At 44.1% G+C, this 22,936-nt stretch overlaps 1 protein-coding gene across 1 annotated transcript in view; it reads left to right on the top strand.

Annotated features, from left to right (window-relative positions):
• Nucleotides 1-22,936, top strand: part of ppp1r16b (protein phosphatase 1, regulatory subunit 16B) — a 141,561-nt gene that overhangs the window by 29,633 nt on the left and 88,992 nt on the right. The window contains exon 2 of the mRNA XM_083771426.1: nt 7,838-8,300. Within this exon, the coding sequence (XP_083627552.1) occupies nt 8,033-8,300 (268 nt within the window). The 5' untranslated portion in view covers nt 7,838-8,032. The remainder of the gene's footprint in view (nt 1-7,837; nt 8,301-22,936) is intronic.

Raw genomic sequence — 22,936 nt, 5'->3', positions numbered from 1 at the left:
ATCAACATGTCCGTACTATTCTCTTTACCAGTCAGCTGATGTCACATACGGAATGCGCACTTTGGGGATTGTGGTATTACATTTCTTCAGGCTGGCACCATAGAAGACATGACATGACTTTGTCACATTTGGGTTAATTATTCCTATTGCACTGCATTCTGTCACCTTTATGCCTCAAAATAATTTGTTTCTATTGAAAAACACCAGTAAAATAACGTTTATTATATTTTATTTCATTCAAGTCATGATGAAGGAATGAGTTGAATGCTGCTGCTTAATGCTGTGCCTGTGGCCCCGATGTATTATGGTCTTCGCTCGTAGCATTTTATTGAAGAAGACTTGAATCGGGTGTGATACAGCATATGAAAGCAAACTTCCCAAGGATTATGGAGATGTTTTTATTTATTTTTAAGGTTGAGAAATGAAAGAATTATGGCCGTTTCTAATCTCAACATTTTACAAAAAAAGACGCAAAAAAAGGCTGTTGCCATGTCTCATAGAAACAAGTAAATAGGTCTATAAAAATAAGCGCATATAACAGGGGTCTGCAACCTATTTTAAATGAAGTGCCATGTTTTTATTTTCTAGATAGTGAGTCTGCCATATCCAGATTCATTTTAATGACACCACATTAAAATAAAAAAACATATTTTGATTGTCCACAAATATAAAGTTCTTCCTTCTTTTTAAATATGTTCTTGCACATTGTTATAATGATCATTATATATATCCTCCTGCAGTCAGAGTTCATAGTTTTAATGAATGAATGTGATGCATTGTGAGCTGGTATAGATCTGCTATTTTCAAAAGTAATCTTGGAAATTTTTAATTTAATGTTTGGATTAGCCGTCCTTAGTAGGGATGCACCGATCCGGCTTTTTGGCATTCGATACCGATTTCGATACATGGGGGTCCAGTATCTGCCGATACAGAGTACCGATCCGATACCCCCCACAAAGAAACGTAATAACCTATTAAGCTGTATGCCTCACTGTGTGGAGTCTGGAATCATTATTTTGTGTAAGGCAACATCAAGGCTTGACTTAAACATTACTTTCCCAACTTTGTAAAACAAAATGTAACAAACACAGATATAAATGCACTGAATTATTTATTAAATAACTGTGCAACAATTAGACCAGGTTAATGTGTGCGCAGGCTAGCCTGGCTGCATTCCACATGTTATACTGTCAATACTACACTGCTGTGTCACAGAGGAGGTAGAGTTGTTTTCATACTGTAATTACACATAATTATCGGATCGGATCGGATCGGATAATGGATCGGCCACCGATCCGATACCCGATCTAGAATTTTAGCCTGGATCGGCGCCGATCTCCGATACGAGTATCGGATCGGTGCATCCCTAGTCCTTAGTTGGGCAAATGCATTCATCTGGGGATCCTTGACATGGGAATGTGCTGTGTGAGGAATGAGGATCACTGGTTTAAACAACATTAGGAGAAAAGCCCAAATAACCACTTTAGAAACAAGAAAAGCAACCACAAAATAGTACAACTACCAATATTTACAAGCAACTTTACAGAAAAAGAAGCCGCTTATAATAAACAGACATGGCAACACTCTAGCAGCCTCCCAGAGCCGCTCAAGTGTAAAATCAAACAGTGCTTGTTGCGTTTATGAGGTGGTCAGACCCACGTCTAATCGTTATGCGCTGAGTGTTTCTAGGTCAAGGGGCTTAATAGCAAATTGCGCAAAGCGATGCAATGCTAAAATATTCAGGAACGCCGTATGCCATAATGTGTGTGCGTTCAACACGGGCCGAGTGCGTTCAACACGGGCCCCCCCCCCCCCCCCCCCACCAGACACTTTTATTTCCTGGTCGCAATTTTATTCGCACAGGTACAAATTGAGCCATTAATAAAAATACAAATAACCCTGACATTATGGGTCGGGGCTCTGAGTTTAAACATTCAAACGGCACTGTGGAACTCATGTGCATGTGCTGTTGCTCACAACCTGGCTTTATATTAAAAAAATGAAGGAAAGAAAAAAAACCACATCCTCAAAGAAAGCAGTCTGCTCTTTCACCAGCATGACGTTGCATGTCGTTTGTATTTCCTGTTTTAGCACAGCCAGCATATATTAGCACGACCTGCTGCATCTGTTTCCTATCATTACTTAATGGATTTGTTGTGTTTTTCGGCCAGCGACACGGCCGAACGTCAAAAGTCTAAGTTATCTTGTGTGCTACACTAGCGAGACAGAATGTACTAGAACAACATATGGCTGCAGGATTTTCATCTTATGCTTGCTCTGTGGTATGAGGCTGTTGAGTGCCGAATAGACAATCTACAAGCTCAACACGAGTTGCGGATGTGACACGTTGTGAGCTTGAGGATCAGCTATTTTTGGGCATGTGACACAGTATTAAATCAGCCATAGCTGAAAGCCTAATCTATGTGTCGAAATGTCCCTCGGCAAGACACAACCCGTAACTGTTCCCAGCATCCATTGCTCCTAATAGTTAGATGCTGTAAGATAAATTAGCAAATGTACAGTGTCAAAATATACTCCTACAACTTGCGTGGCCCTTATCATAATCACTCACAGATTGTCAATGAGTGTCAGGTGTAGCCTATACCTGACTAATTCCATTTGGCAGATGCTTTCATCCAGGATAGGTGAACGTATGCTTCTGGGGAAATTGTGCCCCTCGGCCTGTCAGTATTGATGTCATGTTCTTGTTGCACTCTTGCACTCAGAGACATGACAGAAGTAGCGCAGAACTGAAGGATCATCATCCATCATAGTGAACAAAGGCAGCTGAAAGAATTATGTATAGTTGTAGGCGTATACATTTCTAATCAAGTATCATCACTCATGCCTCGTAAAAACAGGTGGCGGTTATATGGATGCCAAACAAGAACTGCAGCCATGCACTGCATACATTAACACGGGCCTATATTTTACTCTGGGACAGCGGAGTGAGTGATACTGCAGGTGATAGGTCTCCCTAGTGTTCCCAGCTCTCTCCCACTGTGATGAACGCTTTAAGCCACGGTGCAGTTGTCACAACAGAGATGTACACGTGCAGCGGATACTGAGCAGCGGCTGGCAGGCTGGCTGAGTTATTGTAATGTAGATGGACATGATTCAAGAGGCTCTGTGCCAATGGTAGAAGAATGTACGGCTGGGCTATAATATGGACAAAATCAAATATCACAATAGTTGATATAGTTTATAGTTTTTAACCATATAATACCTTGATATTAATTATCGATATTGTGACGTTAACATTGACAATATCTGCAAGTATAAAATAGCCAGGCAGGGCTTAATTGATTTAAAACCAGGAAAAGACATCATGATTTTACAATATAAAAATTCCCAAATGATATACCATTATATCTATAATCCTAGTACATAGAACATTTTATACATTTTATAATTTTGATAACTTTATTGATGCCTAGTGGAAATTCAAGGGGTCATAGTCATAGCAGCACTGCAGTAGGCATGAAACGCAGAGCAGGCAAGATTAGAGAGATTCAGCTAAGCTACATTTCTATTGCTTGTTTAATTGGTGTGCATTTCATTCATTGTTGTCAACATCTGGCAGGCTTTCAGCCTCAAGTGTGTAAAAGAACAGAAGTTTTTCAGAAGTATTCTTGTGTAATGTCAAAAATGCATTACATACTTGGTGAAACATGACACAGAATTGTGTTATGTTGTCATGTAACATTTGAAAAGTAAATTTGAGAAGTTAATTTCGTTTATATTTGAATGACTGAGGACGAGGCAGCAACACAAACAGTCTATTTGTTTGACTGAATTGCATTCACAAACTAAATTAAAAAAGTTATTTTGACCCAGACAAGTGACTTTTGTGCCTGGACAAGCGAAATGTGAATTTACGCGTTCGTGTGCCTGAAACTGTTACTGTCGAGTTCTGGATATCTGACAACTTTGGGGAGGTACAGAACATCTACTCTACGGTATGTGTGCGAGGACGAGATTGGAGGAATTCCACTTGGCTGCCAGTTGAGAATGCGCACGCACGCACACACACATGCACACACACACACACACACACACACACACACACACACACACACACACACACACACACACACACACACACACATCACACACTCAGCAGTTGGGTGATGGTTGTCTCCTAGTGGACTGCTTTTTTCTGTCTACAGACTACACAAATCTCTTTGCCAAAAATAGCCGATCAACAAGCTCACAATGCATCGCGATGTGATGCTGTGTGGCCTTGTAGAACTGCCTTTTGGCTAATGTTCGCTCCCAGTTATATGGATGCTGGAGTTCAAGTGGTTAATTTAACTCGGATGACTGCACACATGGAAACATTTGCATTTGTACACTCTTCTGAGTCGACTTCAAACTGGGAATTTACTGTGTGTATGCACACATTGTTTAGTTAAAAATGTAATGTTATAAACCATACAACCCTAATATCTTTACATTAGGGAATTGTTACTGTAAATAATGCACATTACATGAATGTAGAGCCTATGCATTAGATGCAAAACGCATGTGTGATAATTGAAGGAGGAGTGACATTGATTGAGGGATTATTTGATGTATTGTTATTCACTTTTGTTTTTCTCACACACAATATACATTACTTGTGTGACATACCGGAGCATCAGCAGTGGAACGATACACCGTTTACTGTATGCATATGTTGGCCCAGCTTCTATTATGACTTCTGAAATATCACTAATCACTCCCAATCATTTAATTACCTTTTTGCTCTAAACTTGATCAGACTGATGCTCCCGGGTCTCCCACAGCTGAAGCTAATGTAATTGACTATCAAAGACACATAACGAAAACATGGAGCGTTCCCTATTTGTCACACATCCTGCCTGAATTTAATTAACTTGGCACGCTGTGACGACTCCTCATGGAAGAGAGATGAGGTGTGTGTGTGCGCGTATATCTGAGAACACGCTCAGCATAAACTCCAGCACACAAGACACCATCACTACATTGATGCTGCTTCCATTATATGATAATGTAATGAACTTTAATTATGAAGTGCTTTTCGAAGCGGGCTTACAAATTGCTTTACAATAGTAAGACTAAGTACACAGCCGTAGGGGAGTACAGTCAAAATGGATAGAATATGAATAATACAAAATTACAATTGCATCTTCTTCTAGGAGCTCTGTTTTGCACTAGTTGAAGATGGGAGATACAGTAACCTTTAAAACAAATGTCATATACAGTACTAATCTTGTTTGGTTGGAAATAAGCTTGAACCTTCTATCTTAACCTTCCTCTTCAGAATCTTGCAATACATAATATGTTAAAATAGGTACAGTGGCATCAAAATTTGTGATAAGTTTGACTACATGTAGTAGTAGAAGCCCCAGGAGGGGTCCACGTGCACCCCCTAGACAAGACAATTGTCTTTCTTTACAGGCCTGTCTGCTAACTGAAATTAATAATGACACCAAGAGACATGACAAAGGAAACTTTCCCAAGTTTGTGATGCAATCAAAGTTTGATCTCAGGAAGTGGTAAACAGATGAAGGACTATAACAGCTCTGCATGTAAATGGAAAGTTCAGAATTCAATCCACTCACAGAATCTAGTAAGGTTGGGCGATATGCCAATTTTTTTCAACCGCCCATCGTCTGACCAATATTCGCCGATTGACGATGTATTCGTGTCATAAAAGTAAAGTGAGAACAGCTCACTGCAGGTCGCAAAAAAGCCAGATCTACAAGCTCTCAAGGCGCCGCGTCCTGCCTGTTTTCGCAGCTCCGTTCGCTAGGCGTTGAGAGCTTGTAGATCAGTCTGTTTCTGCAGACTGCAGCGCAGCTGCGCAGCCAGTGTAACTAGCTCCCTTCCCTCCCCGCACCGGTCGTCGGAGGCTCGGAGCAGGGCTGATCCACACAGGCTCTCAAGGCATCGCGTCCTGCCTGTTTTTGCAGTGCCGTTCGCTACGCGTTGAGAGCTTGTAGATCTGTCTATTTTTGCAGCGCTGGTGTCGGGGTTTGTTCACGTTGTCCATAAAAATAACTTAGATTACAGGCGGAGATGAAGTTCAATCAGTGGGTTGCACCAGTATTGGCTACACGCTAAGCTAAGCGCTAAAGCTAATGAATGATCCCCGTGCCTATACACTAACACTAGTAGACAGTTTTTTTATTTCCCCCCCCGACTTCACGGGTGAGGCATTGGGATTGTGATGAGACACGAGACAGCAGTGTGCTTTCTGTTGTGACTGTATATTATTAAACTGCATGGGTCTGGACTCCGGAGCTTAAACAACATGTAGGCTACAGCCTCCCTCGGCTCCCAGCCAGGCTGGCGCTGCCGTAAGTGCCGTGCCCCGGTGCCCGATGCTGGCTGCTGACAGTGCTGAGTGCGGGGACTGTGGGAGCATACCATTATAACGGGGGATTTCCACCCGGCCGCTGTTACTACTTTGCTGGGCCAAATTGATTCACATGTTGCTCACACTTTACAGGTTATCTGGGCTAAATCGTCCCGAGAAATCTCCTAATAAAAATATTCGGTGATTGGATTCGTATATTCGCGATTGACGATGTATTCGTATCGTCACCCAACCCTAGTACCTAGAGTCTAATCAGACTGGCAGGTTAAAGTAGGCCTTCACCCATTTTTAACCATCTTCATATTATATAGGATCCTCAGTAATGCTCATTGCTCATCCCTCTACTTGCTGTGTTTTGTGACGAGGGGAGAGGGAGGGAAAAGGAGGAGGAAAAACCTGGGAAATGCAACAATGACTTTTCTATGTTTAAGAAATATGTATTCTATACTGGTCTGCAATGCTTTTTCCAAATAAAATAAACAATAAAAAATGGTGAAGTGCTCCTTTAACCACTTAAGCCCCCATTGATACCTGTTGTGAGTTTGTAGAGCTTGTACATTTCACTACTTTTGAAAACTTTTAGAAAATGTCACCTACCGTATGATGACTTGCCCAAAATAGGGACGTTAGGGATGTTCATGGCACCCTATCCACATGTTGTACATAATACAAATTTCACGTTGATACGATCCTATTAGCATTGGATGTAACGGTGGTATGATTGTCTGTCATTTGTTTCACAGACATGATGCTATAGAGTGGGTGGTATATCCTCAACCGGAGCTATGTTATTAGCAGCGTGACAAGAAGAGTGGGTGATATCCTCTGTCTAAGCAGCTGGAGCTATGTTATTAGTGTGACAAGGAAAGTGATCCAAATGTCATGCAAATCATGTGCCACATAAAGTATTGACACGGACGGTACTACCCTTACATAAGCTGTTGTTTTATTGATGAGAACGCCGGGAATGGAAGCACTAATATCGTTGCGGTCAAAGCAGTTAGCTGAGCTCTAGATAAGTACCTAAAACCTCAATGTGTCTCCAGTGTATGCGACCGTTCCTTGCATGGCTGCATACAGTGTGCCTTCTTCTGCATTTTATTTCCCCATGAATTCATAAACTGTACTATAAACGTATGTGGTTGAGTCTTGTCTATGGACTCGGCATGGCTTAAAGGTCCAATCTAATTCTGTGAAATGGGAGATTTGAAGGTTGTGGTGAATATTGATTCCGGAATTTCCGGTGTGATTTTTGTATGTTGAAGTGGTTTATTGTTTAGCATTGTTATTCTTATGGAGTCGCTGGGTGAACTCGGTGGAAAGTGTCTTACACCAAAATACAATAGAAAGAGTCTACTGTTTACCCACATTATAGATTCAGACCTTTAACTCCTCAATTTAACGCCCAGCATGTTTCTCTGCCTCTTTCCCCCCCATCTCTTCTTTCTCTCTTCTTTCATCTCCTTTTCCTTTCCTTTCTACAACCTCCTGCAGGGAAATGTGCTTCTGGTGACGGCAAGGGGTGAAAAAACGCTGCTGAAGATGGGAGGAGGCCACGGCCGAAGGTGCAGTCCTCGCTAGAAAAAGACCACAGTCTTTTCCTAAGCCCCCCTCCCCCACACACGCACACCATCTCCGTAACCACCACCGGCCGCCACCCTCTCCGACCTAGCCGCTCTTCCAGGCGCCATGGCGAACCACCTGGAGCTGTTGCAGGAGCTCCAGCAGCTGGACAAGGTGCCCAGCCTGGAGAGGCTTCGGACGGCGCAGAAGCGGCGCACGCAGCAGCTGAAGCGCTGGGCCGTCTACGAGAAGGAGATGCAGAGCAAGAAGCGCAAGGCCGACAAGAAGGGCAACCGCGGCGGCAACGCCGGCGGCCACCCGGCCAAGAGGCACGTGTCGTTCGCCGCCAGCGTGGCGCTGCTGGAGGCCTCCGCCAGGAACGACCCGGACGAAGGTGCGTAGGCCCGCGGGCGACGGTATAGTGGGACCTGTCACCTGACACATGGCAGGGTCAGGACTCATAGGGGGGTAGGCCCGTCACCATTATTATGACGATTGTCATACAAACGACAAAGAATATTTTAACAATTTGTAATCCATTTTACACCAACAGAACAATGTCTAAAATGCTCAGTTGATTTCGTCCAGCTGTGTTTATACAGATGACTGTAAATTATTCTAATAACAATCATGCCAAATAATTGTGATTAGCACAAACTAATTGCGACCAGGTGAACATGTGATGATTGTGACAGGCCTACAGGTGGGTTCTTGGTGGGGCTGACTTGTGAGGAAATGAGTCACACAGAAATTGATTATGCCTGATTAGCTCCGTTTGGTCCTGTAGCGGAAACATGACTCATTAGAGTCAAACGCTAGGATGAACCCTCACACACACACACGCACGCACACACACACACACACACACACACACACTCGCACGCATGCACACACTCACACGCACGCACAAGCTAAATCACATTTAGCAGGGCAAGTGGAAGATAATGCACAAATAATCTCTGTAAGCATGGAGGGGCTGGTTTGGGTTCTGTTCACTGGGCTGCTCTCTGACACTGGATGTGAATAATTACAGCCATTTCAGACTCACCTTAGTACTTCAATTGGATGTAACACTACCAAGGTCAGTGAAATGATTAGCTCGGTCTGAGATGCTTAAAACAACTGAAGTTCGTAGAACCTTTCATCATGGTGAAATAATGGAGTTGTCACACTGCGATGAAACACTTTAATTTCTTTGTGTCGTGCGTGCTGTGTTGAGATAATTGTTTCCTACCGACGCAAACGGTATTCTGGCACCAACTGTTTTCTGGCCAATGGTACTGCTGCTTCTGTTCTCTGGCCATGATGGTTGAGACGAGCCATAGTTCTGGTAACAAGCGCCATATCACATATGGCACATTTCACTTAACTTCTCTCTCGCTTTAAATGAAAGGTAACTGTGCTTTTGTGGGAGAAAAGATGAAGTTCCTTATGTGCATTCTTTTCTGTTGTAAGCTATATTAAATGTTGGCCGACCCAATATCCGAGCGGTTAGGGCACGTACCACATAAGCTCTAATGCCTTAACCCATTTTTCAAAAATAGCAGACCTACAAGCTCGTAGCGTGCCACTCGAGCTTGTAGATCGTTGTAGATCGTTTGGCTGGCGACCCTCTGTAGCCGATGCTATCCGTGTTATAGTGTTGAGAGGGTAAATACTCCACTGTAGAGTGAATCTCTAGTCTACTCATCATGTTTCAGTGCTGACTGAACTAGATACCATATTCTCAACTCTCAAATCTTATACCGATTGATCAACTCCAAAGCAAACCTAGCAAAAAAATGCTGTGTTTTGTTTTGTTGCGGGATGCAGAGGCTCCTGGGTTGCCAGATTCTGTGAGTGAAACAAGCGACCAGGTCTATGAAACCATGCCCAAAAGAAACAACCAGTTTCACCATGTGAAACTGAAGCTATTACATCAGCTATTTTCAAACAGAATCCGTTTTTTGTAGTTTGAACAAGTTTGTTTGGTCTGGAGTCACTACAGTGAGTCCCCGGTTCTATTCCCAACATGCTTGACCGTTTGCTGCATGCCACTTGCCGAGCTCTCTCTCTCTCTCTCTCTCTCTCTCCCTCTCTCCATTTAACTCCAGCTCTACCTCTCAATCAAGTAGCCACACACACGCTCTACCACTGCATATTCTATTGGATTTCACTGTGGTGGGATATCTAAATCAAGATTAAATCCAGTCAGGTTGTGTTCATAGGCTAGTCAGCCTAATTGGATAGAAGGGTTGCTGTTCTGAACCAAATCTTAGACCATTAGAATTACTTTCAGCAATTGTCTGTAATGTAGTCGTTAAGACTGTTGCTGCTTTTGCCTCTGACAGATTTAAGTGGTGATACGGTATGAAGTGCCACTAAATGGCTTTATTGAATGACACTAAAAGCTTTTCACTATATTCTGCTGTTTGCTCCACATCGGCCGCCCACAGAACAGAACGTCTAGGACAGTATCTTAGACTTTGAACCCTTACCCTGTTTGTTGGTGCTGTTGCAGATGGTGTTGGTCCTACTGGTGGGTTGGTAGTGGAAAAAACTATATGCTGCAAGTAATATATTTTTGGTTAAAACAAAAGACCACTCTCCATTTATCAGCTTCAATAGGGTTCCAAATTCCATTGTCGGCTCATTCTTCTGTTTAATCAATTCCAATTTCTCTTATTTATCCTGTTCCTGCATGAGTTCTCTCTCCAGTCCTGATTGGATGGAATTGGTATCCTGACATGAAAGAAATATTGTTCTCTTCACTAAAGAGAACCGCTGTTACTGAATAATCTATAGCAGTGATTGCTATGGGAATACTGCATAGAGCTATGGTATTTAACGCTTATTGTAACAATAAAGTATCACTTACTGCACCAGTGCACCTCTATGCTGAATTGCTGTATCCTTGCAGTGTTCTGTGCTCTCTCTCTGAAGGATATTTTAAAAAGAAATAGTGTTAGAGAGAAACATTTCTTCTATTTACAAGAACGCTGCTCACCCGGCTGCATCAATTTACTGGGCAATTTATTTATTGCATTTCATTTCTGCTTGGTCAAGGCAATGTGTATAGTTCTGTATACTATTTTATACACACATTAAGCAAAGGATTGCTTCTGTTCTGTGTGTGGTTATTGGACCGTTTTTGAGGCGAGAAATCATCCGGAATTTTAGACCGAGACAAAAACAAAACATTGTAATTGGATGGCTCCTGTTTCATAACCCCAATTTTATGGCACGGCAGGCGAAAACAAATAGCTCTGCTGATATTTCTTCCTGCAGACTCACACCCACCTGCTATAGAAGGTTATTAAAGCAGCAAATATATATAGTACAGTAGGTTTGCAGTTACAATACTTAAAATCCTCTGCTAGAAACCGGTCACTTTAGATTTGGAGTAAGAAAAAAGAGTCTACATAAGTAGTCGGGAGCATTGTGGGGAAGGGAAAGGATGGATAGCCAACTTGTGTTTGCTAATTGCGAATGCACTGAGCACTAACTATGAGACCCTGCAGATCGTGTCTGTCTGTGTGTCTGTCTGTCCCGCTGTGACACCACCCGCCCGCCACCAGAGGGCGCAGCTGTAGCACACACACACACACACACACACACACACACACACACACACACACACACACACACACACACACACACACACACACACACACACACAGTAGAAAACGTAAAAAAAATTACTAACTAAAAAAAAAAAAGAAGTACGTAATTTATTGTCTCCACCAGGCCGAAGGCATGGGGGGAGAGTATGTTTTGCACTCCGTCCGTCCGTCCGTCCGTCCGTCCGTCCGTCCGTCCGTCCGTGTGTGTGTGTGTGTGTCCGTGAGCAGCTAATCTCGGCCACCGTTAACCCGGTCGATGCCAAATTTTGCACACACACTCCCTGGATGCCAACGATGAACCTCTGCCCCAAACTTTCCAGAACGGCCTGTTATAGCGCCACCAGGAGGCCGCTTTGTGCAAAACAAGTTTTTGCACAGTACACCTACAGATTTTGTCCAAACATCACGCAAATTGGTACACAGTCTCTCTAGAGCCATTCAACGAAACCGGTCTTTCACATTTCTCAGACTCCATCCTGATTGGTTAACACATTGAGTACGCCGACTGCCTTCAAAATATAGGCTATAGAATACCGGAGGTGTCTGATCGCTTTTACTTTGAAAGCCATGAACCGGAAACACTTTCCTAAAAAAGTTGACTTTACAAAGTGACCTCAACATCCCCGATCATCTTAATATATTGTTTTACGCTCCAAAAAGCGTTCATATTTTGCGGGAGAGACGGATGAGGAGCAGAAAATAAGCGCCAGCATATCGCTCTATTCATCACCACGGAGAGCGCCCTGGATTAGGAGCTACGAGTCATTCTTTCCGTCTCGCTAACGTGGGAGTCAATAATAAGCTAATAGTTGCACTGAGCGTTAGCATACGGCAAGCGAAAAGCGAAATGCCAAAAAAATAAATTCTGAATATTAATATCTCGCCCCGCATCGCTGGGATGTCGCTAGGACGTCCTCAGACGTCCTTAGAACTCTACGTTCGGTATCCTATGACGTTCTCAGGCGTCCTACGTGCTGTAAGTGTTAAGATTGGCTTCCAAAGTTCACAGGAGTGCTCAGTTTCAAACAAAATGCTGCAAATCATGAACACATCGCGTGATTTCCGTGAAATTGTGCACCCACATTCCCACTAGGCCGAGGACGAAATGCCACATGAAAATATACTGTTAGATGTTATATTATTTACTTTTGTTGCCCTTTTATCCAACCACCAGATGAAGGCAAGCTGCAATGTCCTACATTCCTATCCTGGTGGAGACCTGTGCCCAGAAGGGCACTTTTTCTAGTTCTAATTGTTGTTATTGCAATTTACGAGCTGCGTTCGCTTCCCGCGTTTGCGCGTCTTACTTGTTGTCTCCACCAGGCCGAAGGCATGTGGGGAGAGTATGTTTTGCACTCCGTCCGTCCGTTTGTGTGTCCGTCCGTTTGTGTGTCCGTCCGTGTGTCCGTGAACAGCTAATCTCGGCCACCGTTAACCCGGTCGATGCCATATTTTGCACACACACTCCCTGGATGCCAACCATGAACCTCTGCCCCAAACTTTCCAGAACGGCCTGTTATAGCGCCACCAGGAGGCCGCTTTGTGCAAAACAGCCACCGTTAACCCGGTCGATGCCATATTTTGCACACACACTCCCTGGATGCCAACCATGAACCTCTGCCCCAAACTTTCCAGAACGGCCTGTTATAGCGCCACCAGGAGGCCGCTTTGTGCAAAACAAGTTTTTGCACAGTACACCTACAGATTTTGTCCAAACATCACGCAAATTGGTACACAGTCTCTCTAGAGCCATTCAACGAAACGGGTCTTTCAGATTTATCAGACTCCATCCTGATTGGTTAAGATTGGCTTCCAAAGTTCACAGGAGTGCTCAGTTTCAAACAAAATGCTGCAAATCATGAACACATCGTGTGATTTCCGTGAAATTGTGCACCCACATTCCCACTAGGCCGAGGACGAAATGCCACATGAACAATTTCAACTCAGCCTCAAGGTGGCGCTATAACTGGCCAAAAAGTGTTTTTACCTCTAACTGCACGGATCTGTGGATAACCTGGTGGAGACCTGTGCCCGGAAGGGCACTTTTTCTAGTTATAGTATGTAGCGAAGGGGTGTAAGTCCTAGGGAGGTTAAACCCATTTAGGCCTGACGTCGAAACTTAAAAAAAAGTATTTTTTAAAATGTATTTTTTTCTGAAAAACCTCATGTTTCTATATCAGTGGTTCTCAATATTTCATGTCAAGGACCCCCAAAAATATATGAAATTGGCCGCTGACCCCCATCTGAAAATGTGTTTCAGGGACCACCTCCCAGAAGCTAAGATTTGAGTTAAAAACGCTCGCTCTGAAAGAGTATACTGTATATTCAAAGCTTTGCATGTTCATGATTTTTCAAAAATAGCAGACCTACAAGCTCGTAGCGCACCACTCGGTGGCACGCTATGAGCTTGTAGATCTGCTATTTTTCAATGGCTAAATTATAACATAATGTTATACACCAAAAGGGGTTAATAACTGACCAATAAGTGAAATCCTAAGTGTATACTATACACATGAGCCTTAAGAAGGATGCCGCCTCTGTAAATCATTATACAAGATGCAGTGACCACTGAGCTCATTAATTTGTGTTAATGATGAGCTAACAGCTGTTACGTGAAAGTGTTGTCTGTTGTCCTGATTCTTGCCAGCGCCTGAGCTCTGTTCTACACATCTGTAAAGCCACACGCATTGAGTGTGTGTGATACGGAGCGGAAATGATCAAAGATCTGTACCAACAACAGGAAGAGAGAGAGAGTGAAGTCTGCCCACGTTGCCCCACTGGCATAGAATCTCATGATTCTATTCATCTCGTCTCTCTTTCCTTCTCGTGTCCACAGCAAGCAATCTGATCCATTCTCCATCATGCTGCTCAGTGCTCACAGACCATACAATTCAAATCTCTTTTTCTGTATGTATCTGTAGTACAGTACAGAAGTACAGTCTGAAAGTGACTACATGTACAGTATAAGTTAAAACTAAAACACAGCTTTTTAAGATGTATTTATTCATTTCCAACAAAGACCAGAAGAATTAGAAAACCGAGATTTTGCTGTCTGGGAAATATGCCAATATTTTGACAAAAAACTAGATACAATTTTGGATTTTGGATATCGTAACAACAGATGGAATAACGGATGTCTTATTTTTTAAATACTGCATTGCCTGTAGTTAATCTTCAGTCCGCTAACAAAGATGCACAAATCATAATGCAACGTTCAGTGGCGAAGCTGCACTATACTGGAATAATGGAGGTTGTGGCATGCTGATTGTAGTGTGGTGATGGTGTCCTATGGCCATTTGGCCATGTCGGTGATGAACAACTTAATAAACTGGCCAGTGTGCAGTTTGCAGTGCAGTGAACTTGACCCGAGGCTGACCCCCCCCCCCCCCCACCGTCTATAATCATATGAGAGATTTGAACTCTCGCTTTTAATCCCTGATTGGACATGGAGGGAGGGGCCGTTTCCTGTCATTCTTTCACTGCGTTGTAATTACCATGTCCATGCACCAGGGTGTGTGTGTGTGTGTGTGTGTGTGTGTGTGTGTGTGTGTGTGTGTGTGTGTGTGTGTGTGTGTGTGTGTGTGTGTGTGTGTGTGTGTGTGTGTGTGTGTGTGTGTGTGTGTGTGTGTGTGTGTGTGTGTGTGTGTGTGTGTGTGTGTGTGTGTGTGTGCGGATGTTAGAAGATGTAGCAGAAGAGGATTAGTTCTTGAGCTGAAGTATGTGTGCCTCTGTGTACTGTATATGATAAAGAAGATGCTGAAAGCAATAGAGAAGGGATCAGTACGCTTGCGTGTTTGCATATACTGTGAGCACTTCAGAGATTGTTTCTGCAAATGGTGTGTGTGTCACAGAACAGTAGCGAAATAACTGATCTACAAGCGATGCATTGTGATATTTTTGCTATCCGTTTTTGGACATGCAAGGTTTCCACCCGACCAGCTAGGATATTTTCGAACGGGATGGTGTCCTCTGTCCGGGTCATTACTTCAACCCCATGGGGTCGGGCGCTATATGACCACTCTGAGACCTTTTGTGTCCCGCCAGGTAATGATGGCTGATGGCTGTGAAATGACTGCCCCACGCCTCGGCGTCTCTGCAGCGTGGCTCTCTGGGGCCAATTGAGATTGATATGTTTTCTCATTCTCCCTCCAGAGAGCTGCCGTCTATCTGCCAAAAGGTGCAGAGGATGGGGGTCGGACAGAACGGACAATCAGCAAGCGCTTTGCTCTGGCTCTCACACACACATGCACGCAAATACATTCGTTGCCAGACGCACAAACACACGCATGCACACACAGACACAGTGTTACTGTATGTCTGTCTGCTGACATCTAACTAAATTCGAAGTCTGGGCTAAAACTGATTTTTTTGCAAAGACTCGAGAGTGCAGTCCATATTGGAACGCTGAATTGTTCTGGGCGTACAGCATTTGTCAGCGCCCATTCTTGCCACTGTTCTAGTCCACATATTGAATTTAGAAGTCCCCAGGTGTATCAGTTGATGGAGATCTCTGATCATCTGCAGATTAGCATGCAGTTAATTGTGTTTCTAACCACTTAAACCCTTTAATCTTAGTCAAAAGGACATGAGTTGCAATTGTACTTGGCACATCTTTTCACTGCACAGTACGTACACCAATTCTCTTTGCAAAAAATAGCCGATCTACATGCTCATGCTCTTGCTCATGCTCACACCGTGTTACGACGAATTGTAAAGGCCTATTCATAGTCTGGATTTTCGGTGGTGAGGTGACCACCGCTCCGGTGGTGAGCTGACCACCGGAGCTGAAATAACGTTGAGCGGTGGTAAGTAAAAAACGAGCGAAGGGCTGGAGCGGTGGCGGTGGTTTGCTCTTCACCGCAGCGCGTGACGTCATGTTGTAGTTCGGTGGTCACCTAACCACCGAAAATCCAGACTATGTATGAGCCTTAAGCATGTAGATCGGCTATTTTTGGCGAACGTTCCCCCTCAGAATAGGGAATGATGCTGCAGTGGCGTTCAAGTGTTGCTTTTTATTATGGGTATATTATATTTGTCATGCGGTTCCTATTCCTCAATTGCAGGACAGATTCCAGGCAGTTAAACGTGGTGGTACTCGGAAGGGGAGGGTTTTAATTAAGCGTTTGTATAACCACGTGAACAGTGCCCTTTGACCTGACCCCAATCCTACAGAATTAGTGATCTGGTTTAATGTAAAATTGTGTCACTAGTTGAGAAACAAGTGACCAATATCCCACTAATGGGGATTAGGAAAGTAAAATGGGGCCGAAGACAAACAATATGTCGCATTAACTTAGTTCACAGTAAAGACGTGAGTTATTATAGTGGTGTGATGGCAGGGCTCTCTTCGACCATACATTCTTTACAGTCGAACTGAAATCCCGAAAATGTTCTCTCACGGTACATCAAAGCGTTTTAAGTTAACCTGCATTGCGATTGAGTCATTTAGACATGGGACGTTGGTGCAGGAACAGGGTGTCCGTGTTCCTGGATAGTGTAAGAGGTTTTACCAAAATGATGTCTAACTCTATTAAAAAAAAAAGTCAGGCTGAAATGTGTGTGCGTGCGTGTGCGTGCATGCATGGGTGTGCGTGCATGCATATGAAATTGGCTGCAGAAACATATAAACCATCCCTTTTTGTTTTGTTCAGGCTGTCTACACTTTATGGTTCCATGCTTTTCCCACATTATGTATCCACCCGTTTATCGTGGCAACACCCAATTCGCTAATTGCCAGTCTTGTCCCGACCGAAAATCACAACTTGCGTGCTTGTCGGAAAAAAAGAGAAAACGAAGCCACATTCTAACTTCCAATTTCCTTTTTTAGGAGTGTGGCTTAGGTCGCTGGCTCACCACAGTCTTCTTCCTTGCTATATTATCATCCTAAAAAAAATGCATTGAGTGCAGGAATAACTGCTTTATATAGATAGGATAGAACATACACAAGCAGTGCTTAAGTTCTCTTTGAAACAGAACTGGCGTGGGAGGCTTCCATTCTCTCTCCTTTTTATTTGTGTGTAAATTGGCTCTCTGTGGGATTTTTTTGTCTTTCTTCCCTCGCTCTATTAGACTGGTAAGGCTGCCCCTCCGAGGCCTTATATAGGCTTTATCTGCCTGCCAGGCATACAGTATTGATGTAACACAGTGGCCTGAAGAAGTCTAGATAGGACTCATGAAGTATGTAGTCTATTCAGTCACCCAAAGCCAAATTTAACTTTTTTCACTCGCATCGCTACATTCCACACACAGAGGTTTCCTGTGCAAGTGCTGACATTTTTTACCATGGAGATAATGGAGCCTGCCTGGGGCTCAATTGAGTCGAAGATGGTGTTAGATCCTGTGTCTAGGTGAGACATGACCTTGGAAATGTCTCACAGCCACCGTGATTTTGCATTAACATATTCTACCTTATACTAGTCTGCCTGTGTAGTGGGCTTTTCTTTTTTGAACTTGTTTATTGCCATTTATAGAATCATTTACAGGCAATTTCATATTACAAAACATGTTCCTTTTCTCTCAGTTCCTTTTTTTTTCTTTTTAAGTGTAAAAGTAAAATAAATTACAAGAAAAAGAAAGGAAAAAAAAGATAAAACAATAAATACATAGTAATATATAGTAGTGTTGTTTGCCTTGAGAGTGCCTTGGGGGTAAACTTTTACTTTTCACTGTGATATGGGAGGTTTTAATTTAGGGTATCTGGGGAATGTTTCTACCCATTTGTAGAATCTGCTTCCAGATATTCTGCCACTAACTCCCATCTCCCTTTGAAGTTAGGGAGCATAATTTGTAACTGGGCTGTCATGTATTCCATCTTATATATTTGTTTAACTTTTTGTAGCCACTGATCAATAGTAGGGGGGTTGGTTTTAAATATATGGTATGGTCACCAATCATATCACAGTTTCTCCAACATTTATCAGTATAGTTGGGCTTATATGGACTGGCTGACAAGTAGTGGGCTTCTCTAAATATTTAACAAAGGAAAAGTATTAACAAGAGCTAAATAATTACAGTGGATCAAGAACAAGTTTTTTTTTCCATTTCCTGAAAGGTAACAGTGTTGGACAAACAAGGTTTTCATCCAACAGCGACGATATTTTCACACACACACACACACACACACACACACACACACACACACACACACACACGTACACATATATCCATCCATCCATCTTCAACCGCTTATCCATAGTCGGGGTCGCGGGGGCAACAGCTCCACCAGAGAGCTCCAGACTGCCCTCTCCAGAGCAACATTAGTAACTTCCTCCTGGGTGATCCCGAGGCGTTCCAGTGTGGCAATGTAATCCCTCCATCTCATCCTTGGTCTGCCGCGGGGTCTCCTCCCAGTGGGACGTGCATCGAGGACCTCCCTAGGGAGACACTCGAGAGGCATCCTATAACCAGATGCCCGCACCACCTAAGCTGGCTCTTTTCCAGGGCGAAGAAGCAGCGAGAGAGACTCTACTCTGAGTCTCTCTCGTGTGACTGAACTTCTCACCCTATCTCTAAGGGAGATGCCATCCACCCGTCGTTCGGCCACGCTTGTATTCGTGACCTTATTCTTTGGGTCATGACCCACAATTTACAATTTACAATTTACAATTTAGGCATTTAGCAGACGCTCTTAATCCAGAGCGACTTACATTTGAGCAAAAACAAAAGCATGGGAATACATCACATAAAAGTATTTATCATGAAACATGCGTAAGCTAAGAAAGTAACAGTGGGATATCTATATAGTGAAACTATACATACACTTATACATATAAACTATACATCTTTACTACTATGCTATACATGTGTACTATGGCGTGCTATGACTACATACAATACAATTACAGTGCTGTCTACATAACATGCTATAAGTCTGTATCAAATGCTATATAATCCAACAGAAATGCTATCTAAGGGTTTAGGGTAAGTGCTATGGGCCATGATGGAGTCTGAAAAGGTGGGTCTTCAGGCTACGGCGGAAGATTGGGAGTGATGCTGCAGTTCTGACTGCAATGGGAAGTGCATTCCACAGTTTTGGAGCCAGAAGGGAGAAGAGTTTGGGACGTGTGGAGCGTTGTCCCGGCGTTTTTAGTGAGGGTACTTCCAGCTTCCCTGCGTTGGCTGATCTGAGTGCGCGGGAGGGTTTGTAGGGTTCAATCATACTTGTAAGATATGGGGGAGCCATACCTTTGGTTGCTTTGAATGCCAGCATCAGAGTTTTGTATTCTGTGCGGGCAGCGACCGGGAGCCAGTGGAGGGAGCGGAGCAGGGGGGAGACATGTGAGAATTTTGGCTGGTTGAAGACCAAGCGAGCTGCTGCGTTTTGGATCAGCTGGAGAGGCTTAAGTGCACATGCTGGTAGACCAGTAAGGAGGGAGTTACAATAGTCGAGTTTTGACAAGACTGTTGTCTGGATTAGGAGCTGGGCTGATTCCTGGGTGAGGAACGGTCTAATTCGTCGTATGTTATAGAGTGTGAACCTACAGGATCGAGTGACAGCTGTGATGTGAGCTTTGAACGAGAGCTGACTGTCCAGGATAACACCAAGATTCCTGGCTGTTGGGACAGACGTTACCAGGGCGTTGTCTACGGAAATAGTTAGCTCCCGCATAGGGCAGGACTTAGCTGGGAAGAAGAGAAGCTCAGTCTTGTCTGGGTTCAGCTTGAGATGGTTGGAGGACATCCACTGTGAGATGTCAGCCAGGCATGCAGTGATGCGCTCTTCCACCTGAGTGGTAGAGGGGGGGAAGGATAGGAACAGTTGTGTGTCATCGGCGTAGCAGTGATAGGATATATTGTGAGCAGAGATGATAGTGCCAAGGGATTTAGTGTACAGTGAGAAAAGGAGGGGACCAAGTACAGATCCTGTGGGACCCCAGTTTGGAGGGTTCGGGGGGATGATAACAGACCTTTCCAGGAAACCTGGTAGGTCCGGTCGGTGAGGTAGGAGGAGAACCACTTTAGTGCCGTTCCACCGATGCCTAGCTCCGCTAGGGTGTCTAGGAGCAGCTGGTGGTTCACTGTGTCAAATGCTGCTGATAGGTCTAGGAGAATCAGTACTGCAGAGTGGGAAGCAGCTTGGGCAGCATGTAGTGCTTCTGTGACTGCCAGCAGGGCAGTTTCTGTGGAGTGGGCCTTCTTGAATCCGGACTGGTTGGGATCCAGCAGGTTGTTCTGTGAGAGATGTTCTGTGAGAGACCCACGCTTCATGATCATAGGAACGAAGATTGCTCGGTAGACGGAGAGCTTTGCCTTCTGGCTCAGCTCTTTTTTCGTCACAACAGTGCGGTACAGCCACTGCAATACCGTCCCTGCCGCTCCGATTCTCTAGGCTGATCTCCTTCTGTCCTCCCATCAGATCGTGAGTCGTGAACAAGACCCCGAGATGATGCATAAACTCCTTCACCTGGGGTACTGTCTCATTCCATACTTGGACTGCACAATCTATCGGTTTCCTGCTGAGAACCTCAGATTTGGAAATGCTGATCCTCATCCCAGCCGCCGTACACTCGAATACAAGCCCTCAACGTGTTCAGCTTGTAGATTTGCTATTTTCTTCTGAATTTTCCTAGCCATAGGGACGCTAGAGGGCTCATGACATGTGCTTAACCGTCACCCCCGCATCTGTCCTCAATGGAGACAGTGTCTAGTTCGATCGTCGTTGGAGATGATATAGTGGGCCCGCAGTGCACACAGAGACGGTCAATGAGATCTTTGTGGCAGATTTGTACTGTGACTGATCTAAAGCAAGCTGTTGTGGAAGACCGTGGCCATCTGGGTTGGCAAAGTTTACGACTGAGCCCACTGTCTGTGTAGCATAACATCATGGCAACAATATAAACGACTGTAAAGTGAAGAAAAGTCACTGTCCTCAGTCCGTTCTCATGCATGTGAAAGTATCCTGAAGTTGGGCACGGGCGTTGACCTTTGGCACACGCAGGCGAGTGAGGAAGGAGAACATCTGACTTGGCACACAGGCTGAAGCCAAGTTTCCCAGACGGGGACCAATTTCTCAGTTTTTGTCCCAAATTTGATTGTCTCGACTCCCAATCAAGGACTGATGAGGACGACGCTTGACATTTTGTCCCAAATTTGATTGCAAGGACTGATGGACGCTGATGTTTCTCTTTTTGTCCCAAATGTGATTGTTCCAGGCAAGGACTGATGGGGATGATGTTTCACTTTTTGTCGCAATTGTGTGAACTCTCTCCATTCTCATGCATTCACCTGCTCAGTGGGATGGCCAGACAATCTGAAATCGCACATGTTGGCCATTGGCATATGCAGGGACTGAATTCCCCAAATTTAAGCTGCTTATTGCCACACTTTATAGGATCTGCAGTCACAGTCGCGTTCCAGTTGTAGCCCTGAAGGACCGCTACGATGTGGCTTTATTGGCTGTTAGTTGGTTGTCTGTGTGATTGTGGTAGTAGGGGTGTGTGATTTGGGGCTCTGCTGTGCCAGGGGTTAATTGATCAGCGTTTGTTTCCAATTGTCTTAATTGCGTTCTGCTTTGTAGTAGCGTGCTGTACCTGGCCTCAGGGCTGAACACACAGAGAGAGAGAGAGAGAGAGAGAGAGAGAGAGAGAGAGAGAGAGCTGGCACAACGGTACAAAGTTATAAATGACTTTGATTTAAATGCATTGCCAGCAGCAGACGCAGCAAGGCTGGCTGTATAGACTTTCTTGGCGCACCGATATAACCCTGTGTTGTTCTTCATGTACGTGTGTGTATTCAATAAAGTGCAGCGGGTTTAATCACAAAACGATCTCATCAATAACGTGAGGGCAAGAACCCACGGTACACTGAGTGTGCAACAATGACATAACTAGCAATAGGTGGACAGAGACATTTTATTCCGTTATTTGGCCGTTCTCATGCATCTTTCTCCTCTCCTCGGTTAGCCACTCAATTGGAAAGGGCACATTGGGCATTGAGCATTGGCATATGTATAGGGACTGACAAAGAAGATTTGTCACTTTTCCCAAATTGAAGTTTACTGTTGAAGTTTACTAGTCTTTTTTGTGTTTTCGCCACAGGCTATATGGACACGGCGGTCATGGTCTAAATTCCCCCAGTATAGATTGTAATGACCAGTGCATTGCTACTGTGAAGGAAGACCCATGGCAACAAGAGAACATTCTTTATCTGTAACTCACACCAATCCATACACCGCTTGGCTAGTGACTCCAACTAACCAAACTCGTGGGCATGCAATGAAGGGGGGGGGGGGGGGGGGGTATATTGTGGGGGGGGAGGGAAATCGTACAGAACAGAAGACCTACTTTCCCACGGTACAAAACACAATGGAATTAAATGGCAATAAAACAATAACTACAAATGAATACACCTGGGAGGGGGGGGGGGGGCACGGTAGCACAGTAGTGCTGTCGCCTCGCGGCTAGAAGGTCCTGGGTTTGATTCCCGCTGG

The sequence above is a fragment of the Protomyctophum parallelum genome, assembly GCF_964188405.1.
Source record: "Protomyctophum parallelum genome assembly, chromosome: 8".
NCBI classification, from domain to species: Eukaryota; Metazoa; Chordata; class Actinopteri; order Myctophiformes; family Myctophidae; genus Protomyctophum; species Protomyctophum parallelum.
This window is presented reverse-complemented; position numbering and strand designations above follow the sequence as displayed.